Source organism: Corylus avellana, chromosome 4, assembly GCF_965113065.1.
Source record: "Corylus avellana chromosome 4, dhCorAvel1.hap1.2, whole genome shotgun sequence".
Classification (NCBI taxonomy): domain Eukaryota; kingdom Viridiplantae; phylum Streptophyta; class Magnoliopsida; order Fagales; family Betulaceae; genus Corylus; species Corylus avellana.
This window is the reverse complement of record NC_142493.1, coordinates 35,442,714-35,466,114: the sequence shown is the minus strand read 5'-3', so window position 1 is coordinate 35,466,114 and position 23,401 is coordinate 35,442,714. Positions and strand designations below refer to the sequence as shown.

Sequence of the window (23,401 nt, the reverse complement as noted above, 5' to 3'; positions counted from 1 at the left end):
AGAAGGTGCCGTGTACGTTGATTTACCCTGAGGTGAAATTGAATATCGAAAATAACCTGAGTTAGTTGTTTTGCTTGCAACAAAATTAACTGCTTTTAAAACAAACCCAAACATTTTTAGAGAGAGAAAAGACACCCACCTGTACCCAACAGGCAACAAACATAAATACCGAGATGAGGCTCGCTCCTGTCTCTCTCTCTCTCTCTCACTCACTCTCGCTGTAGCCTCTCATCAATCTGTTTCGCAAAAGAAAAAAGAGAGAGAGTATATGTGTACGTTCAAAGGCGTGAAGACAAGGGTGAGGGATTTTGCAGTACACAGAAGAGAGAGAGCAAAACACAAACCGACGACGAACTGGCGGATCTGGGTCAACGACGTTTGACCGAAATAAAAGAGAATTAAAGGGGGTAGAAGTGTAAATGAAGTACACCCACTCCTTTCTATCTCTTCCCCCTGAGGCCTGACGGGGTTTGTTATTGTATTCATTTCCTAATTAATTTCTTTATAAGCATTCGGCTTTGTCGTTGCGCTTGTTGTGTTCTCCTTGTAGGCCTTCCCTTTAGGCCTTCCCTTTAGGCTTTATATAACCTCTCACTCTGCCTTTTCCTCTCTTTACTTCTGAGAGAGATAACCAAGGACTAGCTATGAGAACCAGGAGGGGGCTTTGTTACCCTAGAGTCGTTGGAGGGGGAGGAGACGTTTATATGTCGTCGGAGAAGACAGTAGTAGTGAAGAGGAGGAGAGATTCCGCCGGGGACCACATGCCTTGCCGCAAGAGGAACAGAAAATCGCCGGAGGTCGCCGGAAAGTGCGACTTGTTCGACGCCTTGCCGGACGATCTTGTCATTTCTATTCTCTGCAAACTCAGCTCCTCCGCCGGATGCCCCTCAGATTTCATCAACGTTCTGATAACGTACGTGGCTCTTCGTCTTCTTCTTTCTTCATGTTTGATTTTCATTCGCCGGCAAGTGATAGATTCCGGTCTTTCAACCGGAATTACGATCGGAACCGTGGTCGTCAGTTTTATTGCAAAACTGACATCTTTTAGATAAAGATTTGTTTTTTTTTTTTTTTTGGCAAGTTACAGATTCCGATTTCGACGGTGTCGTTTTTGAATCTGACGTAACTGATTTGTATTCTGAAACAGGTGCAAGAGATTAAACGGCTTAGGTCTCCATTCGCTAGTCTTATCCAGAGCTTCTCAGAGAACGCTCGCCATTAGAGCGAAGAACTGGTCCGAGTCCGCTCACCGCTTCTTGAAACTCTGCGCCGATGCCGGAAACGTCGAAGCCTGCTACACTCTCGGCATGGTCAGTCTCGCTATATACATACCCATATATGAGAAATATCAAAGGAATAATCAATAATAATAAATAGTGTAATAGTAATCAAGTCAAAATTCTTATCCCATTTCACAAGCTATGAACATTCCGCGGATGATTGTTAATTAGTATTGAATGCGCTGCAGATTCGATTCTACTGTTTGCAAAACCGAGGGAGCGGAGCGTCGCTGATGGCCAAGGCGGCGATTAGTTCTCACGCGCAGGCGCTCTACTCGCTCGCCGTCATACAGTTCAACGGAAGCGGCGGCTCCAAGAACGACAAGGACCTCCGAGCCGGCGTGGCTCTGTGCGCGCGAGCCGCCTTCCTAGGGCACATCGACGCGCTGCGCGAGCTCGGCCACTGCCTCCAGGACGGCTACGGCGTGCGCCAGAACATCACGGAGGGGCGCCGATTCCTAGTCCAAGCCAACACCCGCGAGCTTGCCGCTGTGGTCGCCAACGCGGCGGCCGTGGGCGCCCCGACGCGCTCCTTGTTCACGTGGAACCCACACCCGCTCCCCCACCCTCATCCACGGAACGTGAACTGCGGGGGCTGTCCATTGCTGAGCGACTTCGGATGCAACGTGCCAGCGCCGGAGGCTCATCCGGCGAGCCGGTTCCTGGCGGAGTGGTTCGGGTCCCGTGCCGGGTCTCCGGGCCTGGTTCTGAGACTGTGTTCGCACGTGGGGTGCGGACGGCCTGAGACTAGGAGGCACGAGTTCCGTCGATGCTCGGTGTGTGGGACCGTGAACTACTGCTCACGCGCTTGCCAGGCGCTTGATTGGAAGATGCGCCACAAGGCGGACTGCACGCCCACTGAGCGGTGGGTGGATGATGACGGTGACGGGAACGGCCACGCTAATGGTGACGATGGTGAGGGCGATGGCGGAGTTAATGGGAACAACGATGACGTCATGGCTGAGAGTTAAGTTTAACGTTGACGGTGACGGAACGGTTACGGCAGATAATGTGGGTTAATACTCTTAATAGGATAAAGAACAACGGGAAAAGAAAAGAGGCCATTTTTGGGGGGATAATTATAAATTTAAGTTGTATGGCCGTTGGTTGGCACGGAGTTCTGCTCCCCCGTTTTTTTTGATGTATAGAGAGGGGTTTTTGGAGAAATAGTGGGGGCCTTTCTATTTTCTCTTTGCTTATCTGTTTTGTACCTTTTGTACTGTAGAGAAGTTTCAGCCTTAACTTAGTAAAAAAAAAAAAAAAAAAAAAAGAGAAGGTTTTTAATTTCGGGAAAAAAACTAAGCCTCCAATTTTCAAATTTTTATGTTATTTTGTGAAAAAAAAACCTTTTGTGTGATCATCTGTAAAACAAATTTAGGTAGAGGGATAGGATGGTATAACCAAACTGACAATATGAACATCATTTATGGCTTAAAAACTGGCTTTCCTTTCCTTTAGGGTAAAGATATGGGTTTTTTTTATTTTTTATTTTTTATTTTTCCCGTGTCTTAAATGCTAAAGAAAGTCAAATTAAGGCATGGAAAAACAGTAGTACATATTAGTAATTAAAGAGAAATGGTTGATTTCAGTGAAAGACCCGCTTGGTGAGAGACAGGTAATGGATGGGGGGAGACATAAGGCATCATAGTAGGTAATTATCTCATTATTTTGCCGTTTTACTTTTGAAGCTTTTTTCATGGCCTTTTGGTGGTCAAAAGGGGTTGGACACGGTATGTGATTGACCATGAAGCACACACACAGAGCAAAAGGAAAAAAGAATAGTAAATGGAATAGTGGGGGAGGCATGGATTCTGCAAGTGGAGGATATGGTTGCTTGTAAAGTTTCATGCTTGGTCATACAACCAATAGAATAACAAGAAAAAGATAGAGAGAGAGAGAGAGAGAGCATATTTATAAACATAAGGGCATTTCATTGGAATCATGATTTCTCTATTTTAAGTGAGGTAGGAAGGTTTTTTTTTTTTTTTTTTTTTTTTTTTTTTTAATTTAAAAATAATAATAATAATAAATTTTACGTATTTAATAGTGTATATATTGTATGTCATTTAAACATATATACCATTAAATACAATAAAATTTGATCGGGACCATAAATAGATCCTCTCCTCTTAACTAGATTTCATTTCGTGGTGGGTAGGCACAATGTATTTATGCTTCTGTTTTTTTTTAGCATCATAATTGCTATTCGGTTGCTTTCAGAACTTTATACCGATGGTGGTCCAAGCCCAGCCCATTTATAACCAGGAGTTAGAATTCTTGCAGTGGTTGAAAACCCATCTACTTCATCTAATTTTCATTATAACTTTCGGCTTTTATTACTTTTGGATGAAAAACTCACCGTTTTTGTTATTGGTTTCTTTTGTGGCTAGCATGCATATTTCGAGGTTTACTTCTGTTTGTCGAAAAAATATTCCAAAAACGCCTTAAATAGAAAATATATATATATATTAGAATGACCAAAGCCGGTTTGTTGAAAACATATTATAGAAAATGCTGTTAAATGCCAATAAAACCTCTATTTTTTTAATAAAAAAAAAAAAATAGAAGTTCATAATTTTTTACACGGTTGTTCCATTAGAGTGATTTTTTTTTCGTTTAAATTTTGGAGATATATGCAATGGAAAAAGGGTTAGTCAAAAAAATGTTTTTGTTGTTGAATAGGTTGATTTTTTTTAGGACAAGTTGCTCTTTCAAATTGTATGCAAAGTCATGTCATACAGGCAATTTCATATGGCTAGTTCTGGAACCGGGCATTTGAAGGAATCAAAGGTGAAGGGTATATCCTAACCAATTGCTAATTCGCTGTAAGCAACTTCAGAACACATATTGCATTTCTAATACTGACCTACCTTAACTCTAACCAAACCGGTTGTTGCTTCCTGACATGCCTTCACGAACGCTTCTATTTATTTATTATTATTTTTTTTATTTGGTCTCTCAAAGAGAAAAATTAAGACAAATATTATTAAATGGGAATCCTATCATGTACACACTGAGCCCTTGCTTAATGCTTCTCTCTCTCTCTCTTTTCCCTCTTCCCTCTTCTGCAAACTATTTAAAGAAAAATACCTAACCAACCGTCTACTCCTATTGAATGAAAGTTATATTTCTTATATTACACATGACTAGTGTTGGAATATTACTCAAAATCATGGCAATATATCTCTCTTAATTATTTCACCAATTATATGGTGGCAGATCATTTTGTTGAGGAAATTCATCAAACAACTTATGGGCATTCGTTATTCTCCCACAAACACAAGTTACTCAATCACAAAATAAATGCAGATGGGTATCTTTTACGTACGTTGATAAATAAACCATGGCCAGTCCTCACAATCACAATCTCGCCCATGAATCCCTTGCGTAGTCCCAATGGCCAAATACGTGAATATTAAAAAAAAAAAAAAAAAAAACAATTATAAGGTGGTTGAGATTAAAGAAGCTTACGTGGTGTGTCCAACGGGATTCACAAGCGTTGCAATAGGATTCTCTCCGTCTTAAGTGAGGAGCCATTTCGTTATCAAAATTTTATTTTATTTTATCATGATGCCACGTGATGAATAAAAGAATATATTGACGTGTCATTATGTACATCATTAGATAAAATCAAATAAAATGAAAATGATTCATTTTTATTTTACTTAAAACAAAAAGAATCCTTGCCGGGAAGGGTGCTAGCTAGGTGCTAACTACAAATTTGTTAGGAATCAGTTAGTTAAGAAAAATTAAAAAAAAAAAAAAAAAAAAGGATAAGTTTTCCTCCATAGAAATTTTTTTCAATCAAATATATTAAATTAAAATATGTTAACAAATGAACGTGAGAATCATATAGTTTAATAAAAATACATGTGAAAATTATATGTTTTTATTAAAAAATGCATGTAGAATTACATTAATTTTGGACACATCTATTTAATTAATAGAATGAAATGGAATCACCCTAGTATAAGATATAATGAATTTAGATTTTATAAAGGTAATAAATAATTAGATGGTAAAATTTAAACTAATTAATTAAAAATAGGGATTAAAATTTAAAAAACTCAATCATAGAATTACCTTAAAATTTTTAAAATCCTTCGTCTTTTGGGCCGAATGCTTGAATTGCCGCAGATCATGGGATTGTGCCCAGGCAGTTAACTATCCCACTATCCCAACCTGGCTCAACTGCTAGGCCCATTGGGCCGTGGTTTCAGGTACATTTTCAGACTTCGCAAAGCGATTTATTTTAGCTTTAGCTGACCCTGGAGAACACACTGTTCCGCTTCGCGATTCTTAAAGCTTCAACCAGGTAAATATCAATTTCCCATCGTATTTTCCGAAACAATGTTGTTCGATTTCGATTTCGTTTTTCACTTTTTGTAAATTTCAGTTGATGAGGTCCTTTTTTTTATATTGTTTACTCGGTTTTCCATTTGGAAACCACCTGATCTGTTTGGTTGCTGATAAAATATAGGAAAAGAAAAGAAAATTCATTTTATTGGCTCAAGGAAGTCGGACTTGCGACTCATCTGAACCTAAAAACCCTATTGACTTTGTTGAGATAAAGTTCCTATATTTCTGGGAAATCAGATAAACATCAAGTTTTATGTTACTTGATTGCATGTCTTTATTTTTTCTTCAATTTTCTGATCAGACAAACTGAGTCTTTGTTTGTTGTACTGTTGAATCGGTTTTCTAATGTAACCTGAATGCATAAAATAGGGGTTGTCAATAATTAATTAAAGCTAGGGCAAATCTCATTAAAAAATCAATGATTACGTTAGGGTTTTGATTCAAGGTGTTCAGGAAGAGAGATCAAAGATGGGATTTATAATGGAGTTTGCGGAGAATTTGGTTCTGAGGTTGATGGAGGACCCTAAGGAGAGGGACAGGAAATTCAGGGAGCACTTGTATGCAGTGAAGGATCGGTGCAACAAGACCAAGGAGATGTGGAGCTACCCTCTACGTCCTTATGGGTTCTGGACCTTCGAGCGCCACAATTCTCAGCTGAGGTGGGATGCCCAGATCAGCCAGGTGCCCGGTCGGAGGGACCCCTATGATGACCTTCTTCAGCATGTCCATGACACCCCCAAATGAACGAATAAGGTCATATTCTCAGCTTTTATTGAATTTGAAGAGATCGATGACATTTATTTTGAAGATTATGATGTTGTGGTGTGGAATGTTTCTGATACCTTTAGTTTTTGTTGGAATGATTTAGTGTTTGTTTCTGCCTTCTGGTGGGATATCTCCATGTGCGATTTGTCTGAGAATAAAAAGTATAAAGGATTTCTAATGATTGGAGAGGAAATTGAATAGAGCAAATGAGTGTGTTTCTCTTATTCACATGGCATGTGAATGGTTCAGCTTGGAAAATTTTGGAGTTGGAAAAATTTGTGTCTTTTGTTGATGCACATATTCTAGAAGGCTTTGTATTGGCATGAATTGAGCGACCAAAAGTATCGTACAGATATTGATGATAATATATATTCATGGCTTCAGAGATGAAATTGTTGGAGTTTTTGCCAAGGGCAAAACTAGCAAGCTGCTTCTGATGATACATTTTACCTAAGTGATGTCTTTCTGTCAGTGATTTCATGCCGATTTAACCTCCACACCGTAATTTTTCTTTGATAATAAAAAAGTACAAGGAATGTAGAACTAATAAGGAAAATTTTTATCTACTTTTTCTTTATGTTGTATTATCATTGCACTGAAGAGATGATTTTGCTTTGTTTTGTATTGATAGGATAACTCCATTGCATAAGGAATAGACTGTCTATATGATACTTTTCCGATTGTTTAGATCATGTAGATCCATTACCAGCAGAGTCATGACTTATATTGCGTATGTCTTCATAGCATATTATGGTGGCAGTGTATGTAATTGTGGACTACTTCAGGTGATATAATCACCTTTTGAAGTTCCCTTTTACTCCTTAGAACGAAATCAAATGAAATTATTTTCAAAAGCACCGATTTAACCCATTCTTTAGTATTTGCAAAACCCCTGCATCTAATTTTTCTTATCATGTTACACACTTTTTTAATATAGGAGGGATTGGGAAAATATAATCACATCTACTTGAACTTGAATTTGCTAACAACTATCTGCTAAAAGTAATTATATTGTTTCCATCGAGTTTGCTAAACATAATACTGTTTCAGTTTCTTAAAGGAACATCAAACTGTGACATTCTGATCCCTAAAAAAGGTTGCACATGAGTTTTCTGCTTTCATTAAGTTGTACTAACAATACCTAATTTTTTTCCCACGGGAACTAGAATCCACTTTCAATTTTCGTTCAATATGACTCTCTGGTATGCTAATCATTTCTAATAATTGTTGATGAATCTGACATGGGGTCTTGGTCCATTGCAAGGTCAATGAGGACATCGTATCTGAAATGAGCAGGAAAATCAATTTATTTCATTTAAAATTGTTCTGTGGTTTATTCATTAATTTTGTTTATTGATGCAGAAATCTCATATGCCATCTGCGGAGTGAATTAAAGCTTTTCCTAATGGAAAGGAGAAACTTAAGCTTGTTATTCTGTCGAATGTTAGTACAATGTACGGTGCAGGAGCATCAGTTGGTTTGTAATGAGTTTGAATAAGTATCCGTGTAACTCTGGTGGTATAAAAGACACTGTTTTGCAATGCTTATTATCATACTGATTTGAGTTAATGTCTTTTAGCAATCTCATGGCAAAAATGATTCAAGAAGTTTTTGGTTGAATCCTAGTTGACTAAGTATATGCCCTAGCCACCGTTTCAACTTTCATTTAACTCCTTGTAGCATGTGACCATTGTCCTGTCCGTTACCTTTAATTTGGAGAAGCCTTTATCTTAAAGAGGAGTAAATGCCAATTTGCCTTTTGGGGGATTATTGGAACAACCTTTTACAAGAAGGTAAAGAATATTTTTGACAGAAGCGAAGGGAATCATGGAAACTTGCATTTAGAGTTTTGCGTGCAATAGAGGCGGCCAGTAGTAGGAAGAACCTGATAGGTGAAAAGGTGGAACCAATTAACAAATAATAGAATCGAACAGATATGGAAGAATCAGATTATGCACTACGAACATTCATCTGAACCACAGCCAATTACGCTGAAAATCATTCACTTTCACTCATACTTGGACAGGAGTTGAGTCTAGGAGTCATTTACAGTCGAAACAGACTACAAAGAGAACGCAAACAGATTTGATTTAGACAAAACGGAAACTCCATTAATCGGAATCAGAAGAATCTGATTTATGTCCAGCAGATGCTGCTGCTACTCCTTCCTTTCCACTCTCTCCCTTCTTGACTGCCTTGGATATCTCCTCAACAGGAACTAAAGGCAAATAGCTAAAGATGGGATAACCCTTCTGGGTCATGTCCTTCACCACGCGATTGTACTTCTCTGAGCAGTTGGCAGCTGCCGGCACTGCCTTCTCTGTCACCGTGTGGAAGGGTGGACATTGGCTCAGCCCAACCCACATCCGGACGCTTTGGGACACAAGGAACTGCTTATACTCTGAAGCAGCATAATGCACAGCAGCACGAGGTCCCCCAGTTTGAGCCTCATTTACAAGCTTCTGAGCCTTTTGAGATGCCTTCTGAACCAAACTATGAGCTTTGCTCACAACATGCTTTGCGAAAGGTGGAGCATGCTCATCAAACTTGTGCGAAGCTTCATCTACCTGTAGTAATCAAACAATTTATAAGTTCCACGAAATACTTCCATCAATGTTCATCAGAAAAATGAAAAATAAAAAACTAGATGAATGAGCACCAACGCTCGCAATTGATCAGTTTAGACTAAGAAGATTTCAATCATTACTCATTAGCATGTCCGGATCACATGCATGTTGATTTCAGTGACTTTTTCAAGTATTACGCTTTCAGCCCTTATACGATTGTGGCGGGATTTATTAACTTCTAAACAAATATGCAGACCCATTCTAACTATCTAATTAAAAATATTGGTTAGGATTTTAAGGACTGCGGCGTAGACTAAGAAATCTAGAGGATAATAATGAGTAAACAACTCCTACGTTGTAACCAAAGCAACTATAAAATCAAACAGTAGTCTAAGACACTCCAACAGAGTGAGGAAGCAAAAGAGCAGAGGAAAAACAAACATGGAGCAACGATACCATTATGATCAGTGATAGCATGAATGATCCGTTTTACGATTCCAAACTAATTGCATATTGGAACATTAGGAAAAATAATAGGATTTGCATCCCAAAATCTGAGAAGGCAAATCAAATCAACGAAATAACAAATAAAGAATCCATGAATGAAAATCGTCGATCCCGACAGAAGGAAAAGATCAAAATTCGAAGTTTCGGGACCTTATTGTCGAAGAAAACAAGGAGATCATCGGGCACGCCCTTGAGCTTCTGGTACACTGGGCCCACGACGGCGGTCACGGCGCCCTCCACGGTCTCCACGGCTGATCGCAGAGGCCCCGAGTTCTGCTTCGCGTAATCGTACAGACTCGAGGCGCACACCAGCGCGTGGATCGCCGCCAACCTCACGAACCCTAGGTGCTTCAGTTCCTGGTTCTTTCTTTCAGTCTCCATCTCCTGTTTGCAAACATCACCAATAACAATAACCTCTGGTTAAGGCAAAGAAATACAAATCCTTCAAACGAGTAAGGAATAGATTTAAGATTAAGAAAAGTATATTTTTAAGGGAAATTTTACAACGAAGAAAGAGCTCACCGTGGCCATTGCGAATCAAAGAACTATATTTTGCGTTTGGTTAAAAGCAGATTCTCGTGCTCAAGTCGTAACTGAAAAATATCAGACTTCTGGGGGCAGACGGTCGTATTTATAGTAACGGCGACGCAACAGCCTTTTGCTATGTGCGCGAGATCTGACGGTTGGTATGGGTTCTGATTGGGTTTTGAGTATGGGCCCTTGAGTCGAGTGAACAAAATTTGTTGGTTTTTAAGGGGGGTGGGGCCCAGATGGAAGAGTGTTCTAGGGCCAACTAGAGCCTAGAGGTTCCGGGAAGGACACGTGGTGCTTGCTGACACGTTGGACGGAATTCTCTAGGAACCTTCCTTTATGGACTTGTGGGTGTCTGGGCCCCATTGGCTGAGGGAAGAAGGGCCTCATAGCATCGCTCACCTCGTCGCTTCGGAAGACAAGTGAATTTACTGAGAATTTATTCTAAGGTTTAAATTTTGTTTTGTTTTATTATATTTACATTTGTATATCGTATTATTTAATTATAAAGTGACACATTAATTTTGTAAATGACTTTGTAGTAAAGAGGTAGCTCAATCGACTAAATCGTATTATTTTGTAATATTTTATATTTACAAATTATATTGTAGTTTTCAAGAGATAACTCAATTGTATGGGATCACATTTAATAAAGCAGACGTTACTAGTTCGAATCTCTCTCCCTTTCTTGTACATACATGTAAAAAAAAAAAACAAAAAATTGTATTATTCCTAACACTACTCATACACTCTCAAATAAAAAAATAGTTATGACAAGACATTAAAAATCAATTACGGGATTAAGCAGGGGATGAGGTCAAATACATTAAGTAATCATAGTCCAGTTTTTCTTTTTCTTAAATTATCCTTTCCTTTCAGATACATTGTACATCCGACAACCTATTCCATCCCACTGAAGTTCATTAGGAAAATCTAATCTAATCCCGGCAGGATTATTATTATAATAATCTGATTTTAAAGACTAATCTGTGGGCTGCAACCTATTGCTCAAAATAAAGTTCAATAGATAAGATATAATTAATCATCATTTGCTTTACCTGGGGCCACATGTTTTGGCAGGAAAAGGAATCTTTTTTCAGTGTTTCTGTTCTTAAACACGGCTGTTTTTACTATTTTACTACGAGGCTGTAAGCTTAGGGGGCTTTGTCATGCTACAGTAACGCTGATCTGTCTAAGAATAGTACATGCGGGTAGGCTTTGGGACCTTCGAGGAGCATCTCTACCTAACTGGAAAGTTTACCCCATGCACAAAACAACAATGCAGCATAATGTAGTCGTCTAGGTGAGCTATTTCTCACCTTTCCTGCCCAAACATCACCATCACTCCATCAGGCATCAGCTACCAAAAATGCTAACATTTCATTTCCTTCACATAAATTTTGACCTTCTCAAACGCTAGGCTGTGAATCGGCATTGCTTAAAGCATTAGACTGTACCTTCTTCACAGCTAATTCTACCAACAACATTTAAGGCCTTTCCAGCTCCATTTTTTAAGAAGCATATGCATACTTCCATTGATGTTTCTTAAACTTGTTAGATACGTTATCTTCCTAACTGAACTCTGGCATTTTCTCAAGAATTTTGGGCGAGTATATATTCCTATAGTTGGTTAAGCACAAATTTTCTCTAAAATACCATTGCCCTATTGGCTGCTTCAATATGATGAAAAGGATCCTTGAATACCAAAAGTCACAGTACAAGAGATTGCATAATTGTGTAGACATTCATACCGCTCACCCACCATCATGCCAAGACAAATAGAAAGAAACGCTAATTTTTTCCTTGGGCCACCGCCCTACCGAGGAGATGTGTGAGCTGTCAAGCTCTGTGATATCTTATCGAAGGTCATAGAAAAAGTTACTTCTATAAATTCCACATATATAAGTGGAAAACAGCAAACTCAAGAAACTATTTAGAAAGGCAATATAGTAAGTAGCACCACATTTCCAAAGCTTTTCAGGCAGCCTGGGATTGAGATTTCTGGCGCTTCACATATTGAAGAATAGGCTCCCTAACCTGCAAAGGAGAAAAGTTACAGGTCCAATATTTTAGAAACATGGCTTTTTAGTAGCTGGGCATGGCGACAATAAACTTTTAGGGTAAGGATTAATTAACAGTATACCGTGCTTGTTTTTCTGGATCGCCTATCTTGACTAGACCTACTGCCGATAAGTGCATCCACCTCATCACAGCAATTTGTGTTTCCGTTTGCTCTGCCGTTCTCGTATCCTGGCACAAAACTCTCTCTTGAAGCAACTGGCTGCACAATTTCCAGAGTAAATTACTTATCAGGTGGCAGTGGGGAGCATTCCAATTGCAAGACATAATAATTGTTAACAGAAAAGAGTAGGTGCTTCATGTCTATATTGGTAATATTACCTGGGCCCTACTAGTGGGAGTGTTTCCATGCTCCTTTGTCTTTGAAATTGTATTGTTACTCCTGATTGGGCCATTCTGATTCACGTCAGATCTCACTCTCATGCGTGTAAGATCTGATCCAATCGAGCGCAGGGCACCACAAGTGGACATGTCATTGTAGTTGTTCTCTGTTATCAATGGAGCATATATTGTAGGTTAAGTGCTAATGTAAAGATAGAGGAAAAGTTGTAAAGCTGAACTTGAAGCCAACCAAAAAAAAAAAAAAAAAACTATAGTCAGGTACCTATTGTCTGGATCTCCCCATGGCCGGAATTGTTATGTGGTTCATTATTATCCATATCCTGTTCAATTCTTAGAGTCAAAGAATAGTACATTACATTTGAATAAGATGCAGCTATGCACACAAAGAAAATTTATAATACCATAGCCTCAGTGTTCAAGGCTTTCTTCATATCTTGGAGCTTTTTCTTAGTCCTTTCAGAATAGATCACTCGCTTACCTATGTTATAAAATAGATGAAAGAAAAGTAAATAGAACGAACCTAATCATGCAAAAATATGCCAAGCACAGAGTTTTCAATTGGGCTGCACAAACCTAGCCTTCGGTTGCCTTTGGCTTCAACAAAACCATCTTGAGCCAATTTAGTTATTATTTTGCGCACAGTTGATTGGTTAGCTTCTCCTTCGAGCTTGCTCTGAAGCTTTGCAACGGTAACATATTTCATTGTAAGAGCATGATTCAGAGCCTGAAATAGTGAACAATAAAGTCAGGAAATGCCATCAAGAACATAACCGCAATATCTACCATCCTTTCCCAACAATCTTATAACATAACAAACAGATTATAGTTATCTGAGATTCTTCTTTTTATTATTCAAACCGACCAGAGAACCTTGGGATGAATACAACTTATTTTGCAAAATGGCTACGACCAAAATACGAAGTTGATGGGCCGAATTCAACAGCTGGATTTAGTTCTTATTGTGGACACATGCATACAACATACAAATGTTAATCAGAAAGGGAACTGCTTTAACAATGTGGATGGGAGCTGACTCCCTAGACCACGAACAAAGGCAAACAGAATAAAACAAATCCCACCTTCATGTACAAGTGATCTTCGACCTGGGGACCTTTGCCACCAATAGGGATTCCTTGACCATCCTTTTCTTCTTTCACCATTGTGAATTCATAGTCAGAGTTCTAGCATGTAAAAATAAAATAAAGTATGAGCCAACCAGCAGATACAGATACAGCCTTCAATATTATTAAAGGGGGAAAAGAGATAAAAACAACCTTTTCCTTGTTAATGGTGTATCTGTCCCTTCCAGTTTTCGATAGAACACCCTCCTTAACCAGCTTATCCATGATTTCTGAAATAGTTATAGTCAGAAAGTAAGAAAATTGTTATTAATCTCAACATATGCATCACTGAATGCACTTTGCCTTTAACTTGGAACAAAGCCTCCATTTACCTTCGGTCAAAACCTGCATTTATAATAATACAAAACAATATCATTAATATTACATGAACTGGGAACTATAATAAACTTTAAAAAAAAAATGGAATTGAAATTTAATCGAAGTAGCTAAATGCACTGAAATTAACTCTGCCGCTAATTTGTACAAAAGAGTACAAAAAGTAGGGATCCTTACCACTGAGATGTCTGGGAAATTTGAGAGAACATCAGTAAGTTCAACTGAATCGAGGTGAACGCAGTTGATCCAGTCCTTTACCCGGGCCAATTGTTGTTCATTTTCCTCTGGATCTTGAGTATCATCTGCACATACAATAAATCGCTAGTCAGGAACAGCCACAGCCCGTGGTTGGTCCACAAAACCTCAATAATTAGAAAGAAAATAAAGAAAAAGGAATAGAGAAAAAGGGTTAAGTTTAAAGAAACAACATTAATGGATCTTTCATTAGTCTTCAAGTTTATCTCTGAATTTATCACTCTTGTTTCGTGTGAAATGTGTAGATGTAATGTTACCTTCATCAACCATGCCAACGTTATCTTCCTGTTTTTGATGTTTATCTGTCAAGAATAATATTGTTACTTCCAGTATCTACTCAAAACTTAAACCATCTGCAAGTTCGAAATAGGGGGGAGAAAAGGACACTAGAAAAAAGTTCCAATTGATTACCGACTGGTGCAACTATATATTGATCTTCTTCTGAATGGTTAACCTGAAAGAATAAAATTTATTAGCAAGGTTTTTTACTTAATTTCTGTATCAGTACATCAAAATCAAGTTGTCATCATCCAAGCTTGGTTTAATCTTAAAGAGAAATTAAAAAAGTAAAAGTGGAGTAATGTTGTCAGTTCACCTCAGTGTCAGATTCGGAATAGTCATCCTTTTGAAGAGAATCAGCTCCCAAGCTCACTTCATCATCTTGAATATATTCATTTTCATCCTCACAAGGATCGAGCACACTCTTTACCTGTAAACATAATCATTTAAACAATACTGAATCCCAAATATGAACTACAGACCTGAATATCAAGTCAATCCTGCAACTTTCATCTCTTACCTTGAGAGCCAATACAAGATGCTTGCTATTCACGTTCCCAACCTCCATTTTCAAAGGATTTTTGGTCCATGGATGATGCGCTTCTTCTTCTGTGCAACCTCTGAAGAATGGAGGCTCATATTCCGCAGGCTGCAAGGGTAGATAATTTATATTTGTTTTTCGTGTTGAGTATCTCATCAAAGAGGGAAGAGACATGAAATCTAAAATGCTTTCTTGACTAGTGTTTTCAAAAGTAACAAAATATTCCTCACTCTCATTACAAAAACATACAACTGCACAAATGTCATAATTATGTCCAACACACTGGAAAACCATAAGAATTACAAAAGTATGGAAATTATATGCACACAAAGACAGAACTGCAAATTAGCTTCCTAATCTATATTTAGGAATAGCAATTACAAGTACGTGAAACTAAGTTCTAAGGAAACATTTAAAAGAACATACCGTTACGTCATCATAGTAGAGGAGTTTCATCAGAATCGTACGCTGAAACAAAAAAAAAAAAAAAGTAAATGCATAAGTATCAGTACACCAGTATCCACAAAATCTCATAGAACCATAATCAATATGCAGAAAACGTAGGAAAATGTCACATGTCATGCAAGAATTAGCCTCATGAATTAATTACCTCTTCAGGCATCATATCCAGAGTTCTCATCAACTGAACCAGTGTTCGAACCATTTTACAAGCAGAACTCCTAAAAAAACCAACATGTCTAAAATCAACAGAATTCTTAACTTCAAAAATTGCAAGCCAAACAACAGGAACGAAGAGAGACATAATCCAATATGTTTATCACCTCATTTGATTTGGAGTAACTTCAGTTGCGGAGTTAGACTTGAATGCTTCACCTTGTTTCTTGTTTCCAGTGCGATTGTAAGTCATTGAAACCTCCTGGCTATCAGAATTTGAGTAACTGAAAGAAACTGCAGCAGCAGATACATTCTATATATTAATCCTCAGAAAAATGTCACTATCTCACTACTTTTTAGCACAATACAGTCTTCCCAGTGACAAATCAGTGTTTCATTAATTGCTTAAACATATTTTTCAGGATATGATGAAGTTTGTCGAAAACTTACATGCGTATTCCTCAATCATTGGTCCGTCTACCGTCTCACAAATGCAGAACAAAAGCGTTTTCAGATACTTCTTCTGCAATGCATCGTATACACCTGCAAAGGCCGTATAGGTAAAATCAAATCAACTATAAATAAATAAAGAACAGAAAAGCTCTTTCAGATCAAGAGGCTCTGACTAGACGTGCCTTTTTCCATCCAATCAATCAGCCTGCGAGACTCTGCATCCATCGGCATGAGTTTTTTGATCTTCATCTCTGAAGATGACGTAATTATTCCAAAGAAAATCACCAACCGATATTTTGAATTTTGCCAAAATAACTCGAAACAAAAATAAAATCTCACTAAAACGAGCTTACCTAAAGCAGGGACAGACTTATCATTGAAGTACTTCTCTGGGAATATGCCTCTGATATAGCTAATATTGAATATAGCAATGCGGAGCAGGTTCCTCGTCTGTTTGATTGAACATAGAGCGATCAAAGTATTTGATAATTGGAGTCAATTTCTACACACTCTGTTTATTAATTCATTATCCTGGCCTCAAAGCTATAAGATCTAGCAAGCTGATAAAGGAAATGAGTCTCATTCATTTTGAGCCAAAATTTATTGGTGGAGACGTCTACATAATAAGTTTAACTGGCCGGAGTTAAGGATGCATTAGCAAACTATAACGAGCTTCACTTGTTAGATCTGATCCATACTTTCAAATACATATCGCCTATTCAAATTTTGTCAAGTTAAGCAAAAAAATTAACTCCAATTGCCAGAAGAAATGGATTATCGATTCCTTATGCGTTAACTAATGCAAGTATTGATCCCCGAAAATCAAAAAAAAAGTAAAACAACTCGAGTCGGATCATAAAAACAAATAAAATAACTCAGATGTATATTCAGAGAGAAATGGAAACTAGAAAAACAGCAACAAACTCAATTTTCATTCAATGCAATTGTTCGCAGTAATAAGCCAGAAAATAGAGCAAATAGTTATTCTAACATTGATTACCAGAAGAAGCGAGTCCTGCTCGGTGATTTCAGCTTCCTTCACTTTCTGTGCAACCACCTGAGGAAAAACGATGACGTTACAGTGAGCATTTGGCACTTCTAGAGTCGCGAAGAAGAAGAAGAAGAAGATTAGGTAGAAAGCAATAGTTTAGAGAGCTTTCTCAGCTCACCATGGTTTCAACGGTTTCACAGAAGAATTGAGAATCGGAGCAAGAAAGAGAGAGAGAGAAGTACAGAGCGTTTTCTTTGAAAATTTGAATCGGCGTTACCGAATGAACAATGTGGCGGGAGGTGAAAGGAATTGAGTACTTTTATAGACCGTGGGCGCTTGCGGAAGGAGTTTGTTAAATTATGGACCCCACTTCCCTTGGTCACCTGCACTGGCACAAAGAGTTTGTTAGGCTTAAAAAGACCTGGCATTGTTTTTTTTTTCTTTTTCTATAAATAAATACTATACTTTATAATTATAAATTGTTTACTTTATAATTATAATTGTTTTTACAATTATAAAAATAATTTATGCTTTGAACGAAAAAAAAAAAACCCGCAAGTCTAATGCAAAGTGGCCCAAATGGACCAAACTCAAGTAAAAGTGAGTAAAACGGGCAGAATGAGATCCCACGAATTCTTTGTTCGAATTCCAAACAGAGGAGTACGAGCCCTAAAATCCGCACTCTCTCTCGTTTCATATTCAAATTTTCTGAAATTTGAACAAAAAATTTCAGGAGATTTTGGTGCAAACGAGCACGGGTGAAAAGCACATTATGGCTTCCCTTTTTTAAGAGCGGAAGTGAATCTGGCGTAGGGTAGTCACGGTAGTGACTAGTGATCAAGCGATCAGTAGGAACCTGGAAATCTCACAGGCACTCCGGGTATCACAACAAAATAAAATAAAGAATTTAGGGCTTCGCAATTGTTTGTAAATAATGGCAGGTTAAATCAGAGCAATAATTTTAGTAAAAGCCAAATAAAATATAACTAACTGTTGTCACTTTATTAAAATCTCATTAATTCCTTCCATCTTCAAATACCAACAAGTTTTCAATTACAACCATCTTCATCACCTTCCAACAAAATACATATATATAGTTTAATAGTTTGAGAACGCTTATTCCCAAAGCTAATTTATCCATGAAGCACTTCTGGGTGCCATATCCCTTGTGTATAAAACGCTTCCAACTGTTGATTAGAGCCCCGATCCGAACTCCTCTCTCTCTCTCTCTCATTGAAATCAGGACCAATTCAAACTGTAGAACTGGAATTCACATTGAAGGCTCATCTTTCAAAAGGATCTCTGATTGAGTTTAGAGGAGGACAAACAGCCGCCGCTATTTTCTCCCGAAGGTTGAATTTCTTTGCAATCAACGGCCGAACATCTTCAGCTCCAACCAAGCTCTCCAAAAATGGAATTACTGCAAGCAGTTCTTTATCCGAACGATCATCAAACCAGCTTTCAATGGGTATTCCATTGTCAACTTGGAATCCAAATGCCTAACAGAAAGCCAACGCACTTATTAAGAAAATCAAGATTTCCATCTATGGAGCATATTCTGTGTAGAGGATGAAAAATAAGTATGCCATGATATGCTGCATGATTGGCATGAATTCAATGTTATATTTTTCAGAACAAAAAAATAAAAAGAAGAGAAGAAAAAAGAATTATTCTAAGTCGAGGATATTCACAACTTGCAGAATTACCCTTAGAAGAAGTAAAAGAGGAAAGTACAACAGTACCTGTGGAGAGTTGTCAATTATGATAACACGTGCCAAATCACGACCAAGAACTGACAAATCTTTGAGGTAATTACCATCCACATAAACACAGGACTCGCGGTAAACACGATGACGAAATACCTTCCTCTTCGGATCGAGCACATTTAGTAGCTGCTCTGCATAAATACTTTGGCTAGCTGTAAATATAATAATCTCAAAAAGGCTGGAAACTCTCTCCATAAAATCTCTGAGATATGGACGACATCGAACATATACTGTATGCTCCTGGAGGTTAAAATTTACTGGAAAAGTGAAATCTGCATCGTCACAAGGTTCAAGTGTCGAGTGCACCAAAGTTTCTGCAAATCCAAGTCATTCTTATTATACAAGCATAGATTGCATAAGTTCAAGCAATACCCTCAACAAGCAAAGGAGGTTCAAGAACAAGGTAAATCACTAGTATTATTATATCTGATTTAAACAAGAAAGAACCCAATTTTTTTTTTTTGTTGATATTTGACACCCTGAAAAGTTCCCCGCAAGAGGGGGGAGGGGGGGAGAGAGGGTTGAAAGAAGGGTTGGTTGGCACTACTTCAATCTGATCAAATATCAAATGCTGAAAACATGGAGCAATTGCTTTTGCTTTGGGAACCACTCCCCAGCACATGCATCACAATTTGAAAAGGAGAAAACTGATTATTGATGTTCCATCCATCAATTGAATGATGGAAACAATACTATGATGAATGACAGAACCAAGAAAACTACAAATGTACACCACAGGACTCATCCATCACTGGAAAATAAATAATGAAACTGACAGATAATAGATAACTATTTGCATTTTCTTACCATCCAAGTCCAAAACAAGTGTAGTAGGTGGGCAACTCCGCGTTTGTTTCGGTAGTAGCATGGGGCGAAAAGTTGGGACAACTGATGACAAGTCTGGTAAGTTTTTTATGAAAAAATAAGGATCAAATTCATCAAATTCCTCATATTGATCATCCTCCGCATAAACATCAGTTGACATAGAATCTTGACCATGCTCATCAACACATTCAAGCTTAGAATTTTTCATGGCAAGATATATGGCTGAAACTTCAGATGAAAGATGTGCTCCCTCCAAATCCACATTACAACAAGATTCTACATCATTTCTACATACAGTATGCATCTGATCACCAAGGGTCTGTGAATTGAAATTTTCAGATGAATTTTTTGTATCTAATTCCATATCAACAGGGAATGTTATTGAAGTAACTGTATTCTCGGTGTAATTGTTCTCTTCCCCAACAATGGATTCAGAAGTTTCTTGACCAATATGAACATTCAATGCATCAACTTGGGAAAATTCTATTTCACGATCTTGATTTCGATCTCCACTCCTAAAGTATTTGACAAAATCAACTAGAAGATGGGGAAAAAAGTGAAGTTAATAATGTGGCAAAAAAATAGACAAGCACAATAATGTATTCTGAGATATCCATAGAAAGTATTCAAAAGAAACAAAGTTACATTTTTCTAAATTAAAGAATCAATTCTAATAACCTAACCTCCATTGGCGATTTCCTCCCCAGCATGTTTAGCCATGTGAAACGACGGAGAAAATATGGTTTCCATAATGGGATGAGCAGGTTCCTCATGGCAACTCTGCAGTATGTTTTGAGAAGTTTTACAAGAGAACCTTAGATATTTCGTGAAGCTATCGCACTAATCATCCTATGATGGTTTTATGGGATAGCATGTGCAAGAAAAACAGAGACATGAGCATGCAACACAAGGAATGACTGAATAATTACCTTAAAATCCACGGAAGCATCATTAATAGCATCATGCCCCAAACAAACATCAGAAGACTCATTACGCAACAACTCATACTTAGCATTCAAGTTTGCTGCCACAACAGGCTCCCGCTTCTTCTTGGGAAGAGAACCAACTGAAAGTTATTATGGGAAGATGAGAATTAAATTCACTTGATAAGGAAAGATTAAGAGAACAAACAAGAAAAGGTGCACGAAAAGGACAGATAACAACAGCTAGCGGTCATTCAAATCACTGTGTTTTATTGAACTTGACTAGAGGGGAAAAAAATCATGAAGATTCCATAATCTGTGTGTTATACTATATTTCACTAACTGAATATATTGAAATGTATGTTGTTAATATTGTGCAAGCACATGATGAAATATATTACAGGACATAAAGAGGACAACATATGTGTGATGCCAGTGATATATAGGTTTGTTTTTAATTTCATATAAGTACCTAAAATGATTATATGGGTTTTCATGATCTCATAGGAGCAGTGCTACAAGATGGTTCCATGCATGTATCCTATACAACATTTAGAGTTTGAATCATATCAACTGCCACCCCCACCTCATAAAAGTAAAGTGACATACTCTAATATGTGTGTTAAACTTATTAGCAAGGAACTGTTTAAAGTAGTAAACTGCAAATATAAGACTTGGTAAAACAAAAGACCGAAAGAAATTATGAATATAACCAGGATTAATATATGAGACAATCTATCTTAGAGCATTTCAATACCCAATGGATGACACGAAGATCACACAAAATGAACCTTTTGTGAAACTTGTGACCTCCAACTATTAAAACTCAGGAACAATGGTAAGGTTTCTATACAAACATACATGTGGAAAGTTTAATCAAATTTATCACACAAACAAGTAGAAGGTAACAATTTACCAAGTCTCTGCTTTCTAGCTGAAGATGTAATCAAGTCTTTAACTTTCTTTTCTACAGCTTGTACATTTTCAGATACCTTCTGCTGAGCTCTTGAAACTCTGGGACTGGCATGCTCCCGACCAGCAGTTCCTCTGGAATTTTTTGTCTTTGTTTGCATTTCTCAACTGGGAAGAATCCTCCAATTTTGAAATGGCTATCAACACCAAATTGGCTCCAGCAGAACAACTCAAAATACGGCTCTGATCAAACTCTCCTGTTACGTGACAATATCTATCAGACAACACCAGCCAAGGTTAGTGGAAAAGCAATTGACAATCTATGAGATTTAACAGAGTATCATTTCAGAAAAAAATGGGATAATAAAATAAAAAGAAAAACGCTTAGGGCTCTCCAGACACTCAGAATTGCAAACACAACCTTCTACATCTCCAAAGGTTTGGCAAGATCAACAACAGTAGGGAGGAAATATTAACAATCCACCACATCTAAATATTAATATTGATAACAGAATGCTACCAAAAGCATGCAATTATCACAATTTTTATGCAATAGCAAAATTATTAATAGAGAGCTATCAACACCATAGTATAATGCACATAATATTCCTATATGGCACAAATAATAGATTAAAAATAATAATAACAGAGAAAAGGAATTTTAAAAAAATAAAAAAAATAAAAAAAAGCTTGTAAATTTACTTTCATTAGCAGCATGAAATTACTAAAGCTCAAAGTTGTATGCTCTCTATGGCAGATTTTCAATATTCACTTGAAAATACTACACATGACTTCTTGACGTTCATATTCATTTAAAACTACTTCCAGCAGATATCCCTTCTATTAGTTGCACAATATGTATAACAGCATTTTTTTTTCTAATAAGATGCCCTCCATTCTGAAACGGGAAAGCTATTCAGTTCGACCAGAATTTCTCCAATCCATTCATAGATTCAGAAACACATGCTCTAAAACAGAACTTAGAGCTTTAAAATTAACTTCTAAGAATTCCTCCAACCAATACATCCAATCTTAACGGAAAATATGGATCTAAACGATTTCTCTACTGAGTTTCATATGCCTTCTTATCTGCATAGCATGCACATACCCATGAATTATAAACTAAAGCTTAAAGCTTAAACCCTAGACCCTCCACAGAACACTCTCAGAATCACAAGCTTGGAATTCAAAAAGCCCTAAACCGCTAGAAATCAACTAAAACCCACATGAATTCCCCAAACACAAAACGCCACATCAGCACCAAATTCAAGCATCCAATAAAACAACAAATCACAAATCGCAACCAGCTAGGCACTATAACCCAGCAAACCCTAAAATCAAAACAAAATTCAAGTAATAAATTAGAAGCTATGCTAAAATCAACTAAAAGTCGAGAACTAACCCGATACAGAGTCAAACGCGAGAAAGATCATAAAACCGAGATCGCGGTGACTTCACCTGTGATCAGAAATGAGAACGGTGAATTAGTTCAAAGAATGAGAAGAGTGAAACTTGAGGAGCAAAAACCCTAGATTTTGTTCACCAGTGTGAGCAGGAGCTCGGTTTTGGAGGTTTTTCCCTCCAAAGGTTGGGAAAATGAGAGGGAAAATGATGAGGGATCGAAAATTTAGTTTTGTCTGAACAAAGGGGTGTGAGGATAAACAAATATTTGCTGAGGAGTCTATGAGCAATTAAGTTCTCGCATCTACAAATAAATAGGGAACTCGCTTTCCCTATTAGGTACGTGTCCTCTTATGGCAAGGTTTATATTAGACGAGCGAGTCCATCAGTTTTAGTGTATCTGTGAGTGTTTCTCTTTTATCTCTTTTAATTTAAATTTGAAAGGGAGTCTTTTTGTGCAGGAGGAGGACTGCGTTTGTCTAATTTTATTTCTATAGGGGCCTCTGTTTCATGAAATTTTACTAGGTACCCTTTCTTCCATGATATTTAGAGA

The 23,401-nt window shown here is 37.6% G+C and overlaps 5 protein-coding genes across 8 annotated transcripts; 2 read left to right on the top strand and 3 right to left on the bottom strand.

Annotated features, from left to right (window-relative positions):
- The first annotated feature begins 222 nt into the window (after window positions 1-222).
- On the top strand, window positions 223-2,468 carry LOC132177782 (HCP-like superfamily protein with MYND-type zinc finger). Its single transcript, XM_059590236.2, has 3 exons — window positions 223-913; window positions 1,148-1,310; window positions 1,469-2,468. The coding sequence occupies exons 1-3, from the start codon at window positions 645-647 to the stop codon at window positions 2,249-2,251; spliced, it is 1,215 nt and encodes a 404-aa protein (XP_059446219.1). The 5' UTR covers window positions 223-644; the 3' UTR covers window positions 2,252-2,468.
- A 3,033-nt stretch (window positions 2,469-5,501) lies between these two features.
- Window positions 5,502-7,977, top strand: LOC148586648 (NADH-ubiquinone oxidoreductase). 3 transcript variants are annotated; one of them, XM_088515838.1, is made up of 3 exons: window positions 5,502-5,595; window positions 6,085-6,392; window positions 7,767-7,977. In XM_088515838.1, exon 2 carries the CDS (start codon window positions 6,108-6,110, stop codon window positions 6,381-6,383), a length of 276 nt encoding a protein of 91 aa, XP_088371964.1. In that variant the 5' UTR covers window positions 5,502-5,595; window positions 6,085-6,107; the 3' UTR covers window positions 6,384-6,392; window positions 7,767-7,977. The 3 variants fall into 3 exon arrangements, with proteins under 3 accessions (XP_088371964.1, XP_088371966.1, XP_088371965.1); XM_088515840.1 differs by having other exon boundaries at window positions 5,506-5,595; window positions 6,093-6,392; XM_088515839.1 differs by having other exon boundaries at window positions 5,533-5,595; window positions 6,071-6,392.
- Window positions 7,978-8,327: 350 nt separating this feature from the next.
- LOC132177783 (Rubber elongation factor protein (REF)) lies at window positions 8,328-10,106 on the bottom strand. Its single transcript, XM_059590237.1, has 3 exons — window positions 10,001-10,106; window positions 9,629-9,862; window positions 8,328-8,971 (listed from the first exon to the last, which is right to left on the bottom strand). Exons 1-3 carry the CDS (start codon window positions 10,007-10,009, stop codon window positions 8,516-8,518), a joined length of 699 nt encoding a protein of 232 aa, XP_059446220.1. The 5' UTR covers window positions 10,010-10,106; the 3' UTR covers window positions 8,328-8,515.
- A 1,546-nt stretch (window positions 10,107-11,652) lies between these two features.
- ASY1 (DNA-binding HORMA family protein) lies at window positions 11,653-17,288 on the bottom strand. The gene is made up of 22 exons (XM_059591900.2): window positions 17,200-17,288; window positions 17,031-17,087; window positions 16,384-16,480; window positions 16,213-16,281; window positions 16,028-16,120; window positions 15,745-15,871; window positions 15,573-15,642; window positions 15,389-15,430; window positions 14,942-15,070; window positions 14,738-14,851; window positions 14,554-14,596; window positions 14,400-14,444; window positions 14,065-14,189; window positions 13,884-13,896; window positions 13,705-13,781; window positions 13,510-13,611; window positions 13,004-13,154; window positions 12,832-12,908; window positions 12,693-12,750; window positions 12,410-12,576; window positions 12,153-12,290; window positions 11,653-12,046 (listed from the first exon to the last, which is right to left on the bottom strand). Exons 1-22 carry the CDS (start codon window positions 17,200-17,202, stop codon window positions 11,987-11,989), a joined length of 1,857 nt encoding a protein of 618 aa, XP_059447883.2. The 5' UTR covers window positions 17,203-17,288; the 3' UTR covers window positions 11,653-11,986.
- Window positions 17,289-18,002: 714 nt separating this feature from the next.
- SSP5 (SCP1-like small phosphatase 5) lies at window positions 18,003-23,144 on the bottom strand. Of its 2 annotated transcripts, none has more exons than XM_059590234.2 (8): window positions 22,991-23,144; window positions 22,850-22,905; window positions 21,452-21,721; window positions 20,542-20,678; window positions 20,296-20,392; window positions 19,595-20,149; window positions 18,764-19,101; window positions 18,003-18,520 (listed from the first exon to the last, which is right to left on the bottom strand). In XM_059590234.2, the coding sequence occupies exons 3-8, from the start codon at window positions 21,606-21,608 to the stop codon at window positions 18,305-18,307; spliced, it is 1,500 nt and encodes a 499-aa protein (XP_059446217.1). In that variant the 5' UTR covers window positions 21,609-21,721; window positions 22,850-22,905; window positions 22,991-23,144; the 3' UTR covers window positions 18,003-18,304. The 2 variants fall into 2 exon arrangements, with proteins under 2 accessions (XP_059446217.1, XP_059446218.1); XM_059590235.2 differs by having other exon boundaries at window positions 21,452-21,704.
- Window positions 23,145-23,401: the final 257 nt, after the last annotated feature.

Coding starts and splice junctions, on each gene's coding strand:
- LOC132177782 (XM_059590236.2), top strand. CDS start 645: ATGAGAACCAGGAGGGGGCTTTGTTACCCTAGAGTCGTTGGAGGGGGA. Junction 914..1,147: donor TTCATCAACGTTCTGATAAC/GTACGTGGCTCT, acceptor ATTCTGAAACAG/GTGCAAGAGATTAAACGGCT. Junction 1,311..1,468: donor CCTGCTACACTCTCGGCATG/GTCAGTCTCGCT, acceptor AATGCGCTGCAG/ATTCGATTCTACTGTTTGCA.
- LOC148586648 (XM_088515838.1), top strand. CDS start 6,108: ATGGGATTTATAATGGAGTTTGCGGAGAATTTGGTTCTGAGGTTGATG.
- LOC132177783 (XM_059590237.1), bottom strand. Junction 8,972..9,628: donor TTGTTTTCTTCGACAATAAG/GTCCCGAAACTT, acceptor TGATTACTACAG/GTAGATGAAGCTTCGCACAA.
- ASY1 (XM_059591900.2), bottom strand. Junction 12,751..12,831: donor CCTTGAACACTGAGGCTATG/GTATTATAAATT, acceptor AGAATTGAACAG/GATATGGATAATAATGAACC. Junction 12,047..12,152: donor GATCCAGAAAAACAAGCACG/GTATACTGTTAA, acceptor TCTCCTTTGCAG/GTTAGGGAGCCTATTCTTCA.
- SSP5 (XM_059590234.2), bottom strand. CDS start 21,608: ATGCAAACAAAGACAAAAAATTCCAGAGGAACTGCTGGTCGGGAGCAT. Junction 20,393..20,541: donor ATGCTTCCGTGGATTTTAAG/GTAATTATTCAG, acceptor AACATACTGCAG/AGTTGCCATGAGGAACCTGC. Junction 19,102..19,594: donor ACTTGTTTTGGACTTGGATG/GTAAGAAAATGC, acceptor TTGGATTTGCAG/AAACTTTGGTGCACTCGACA.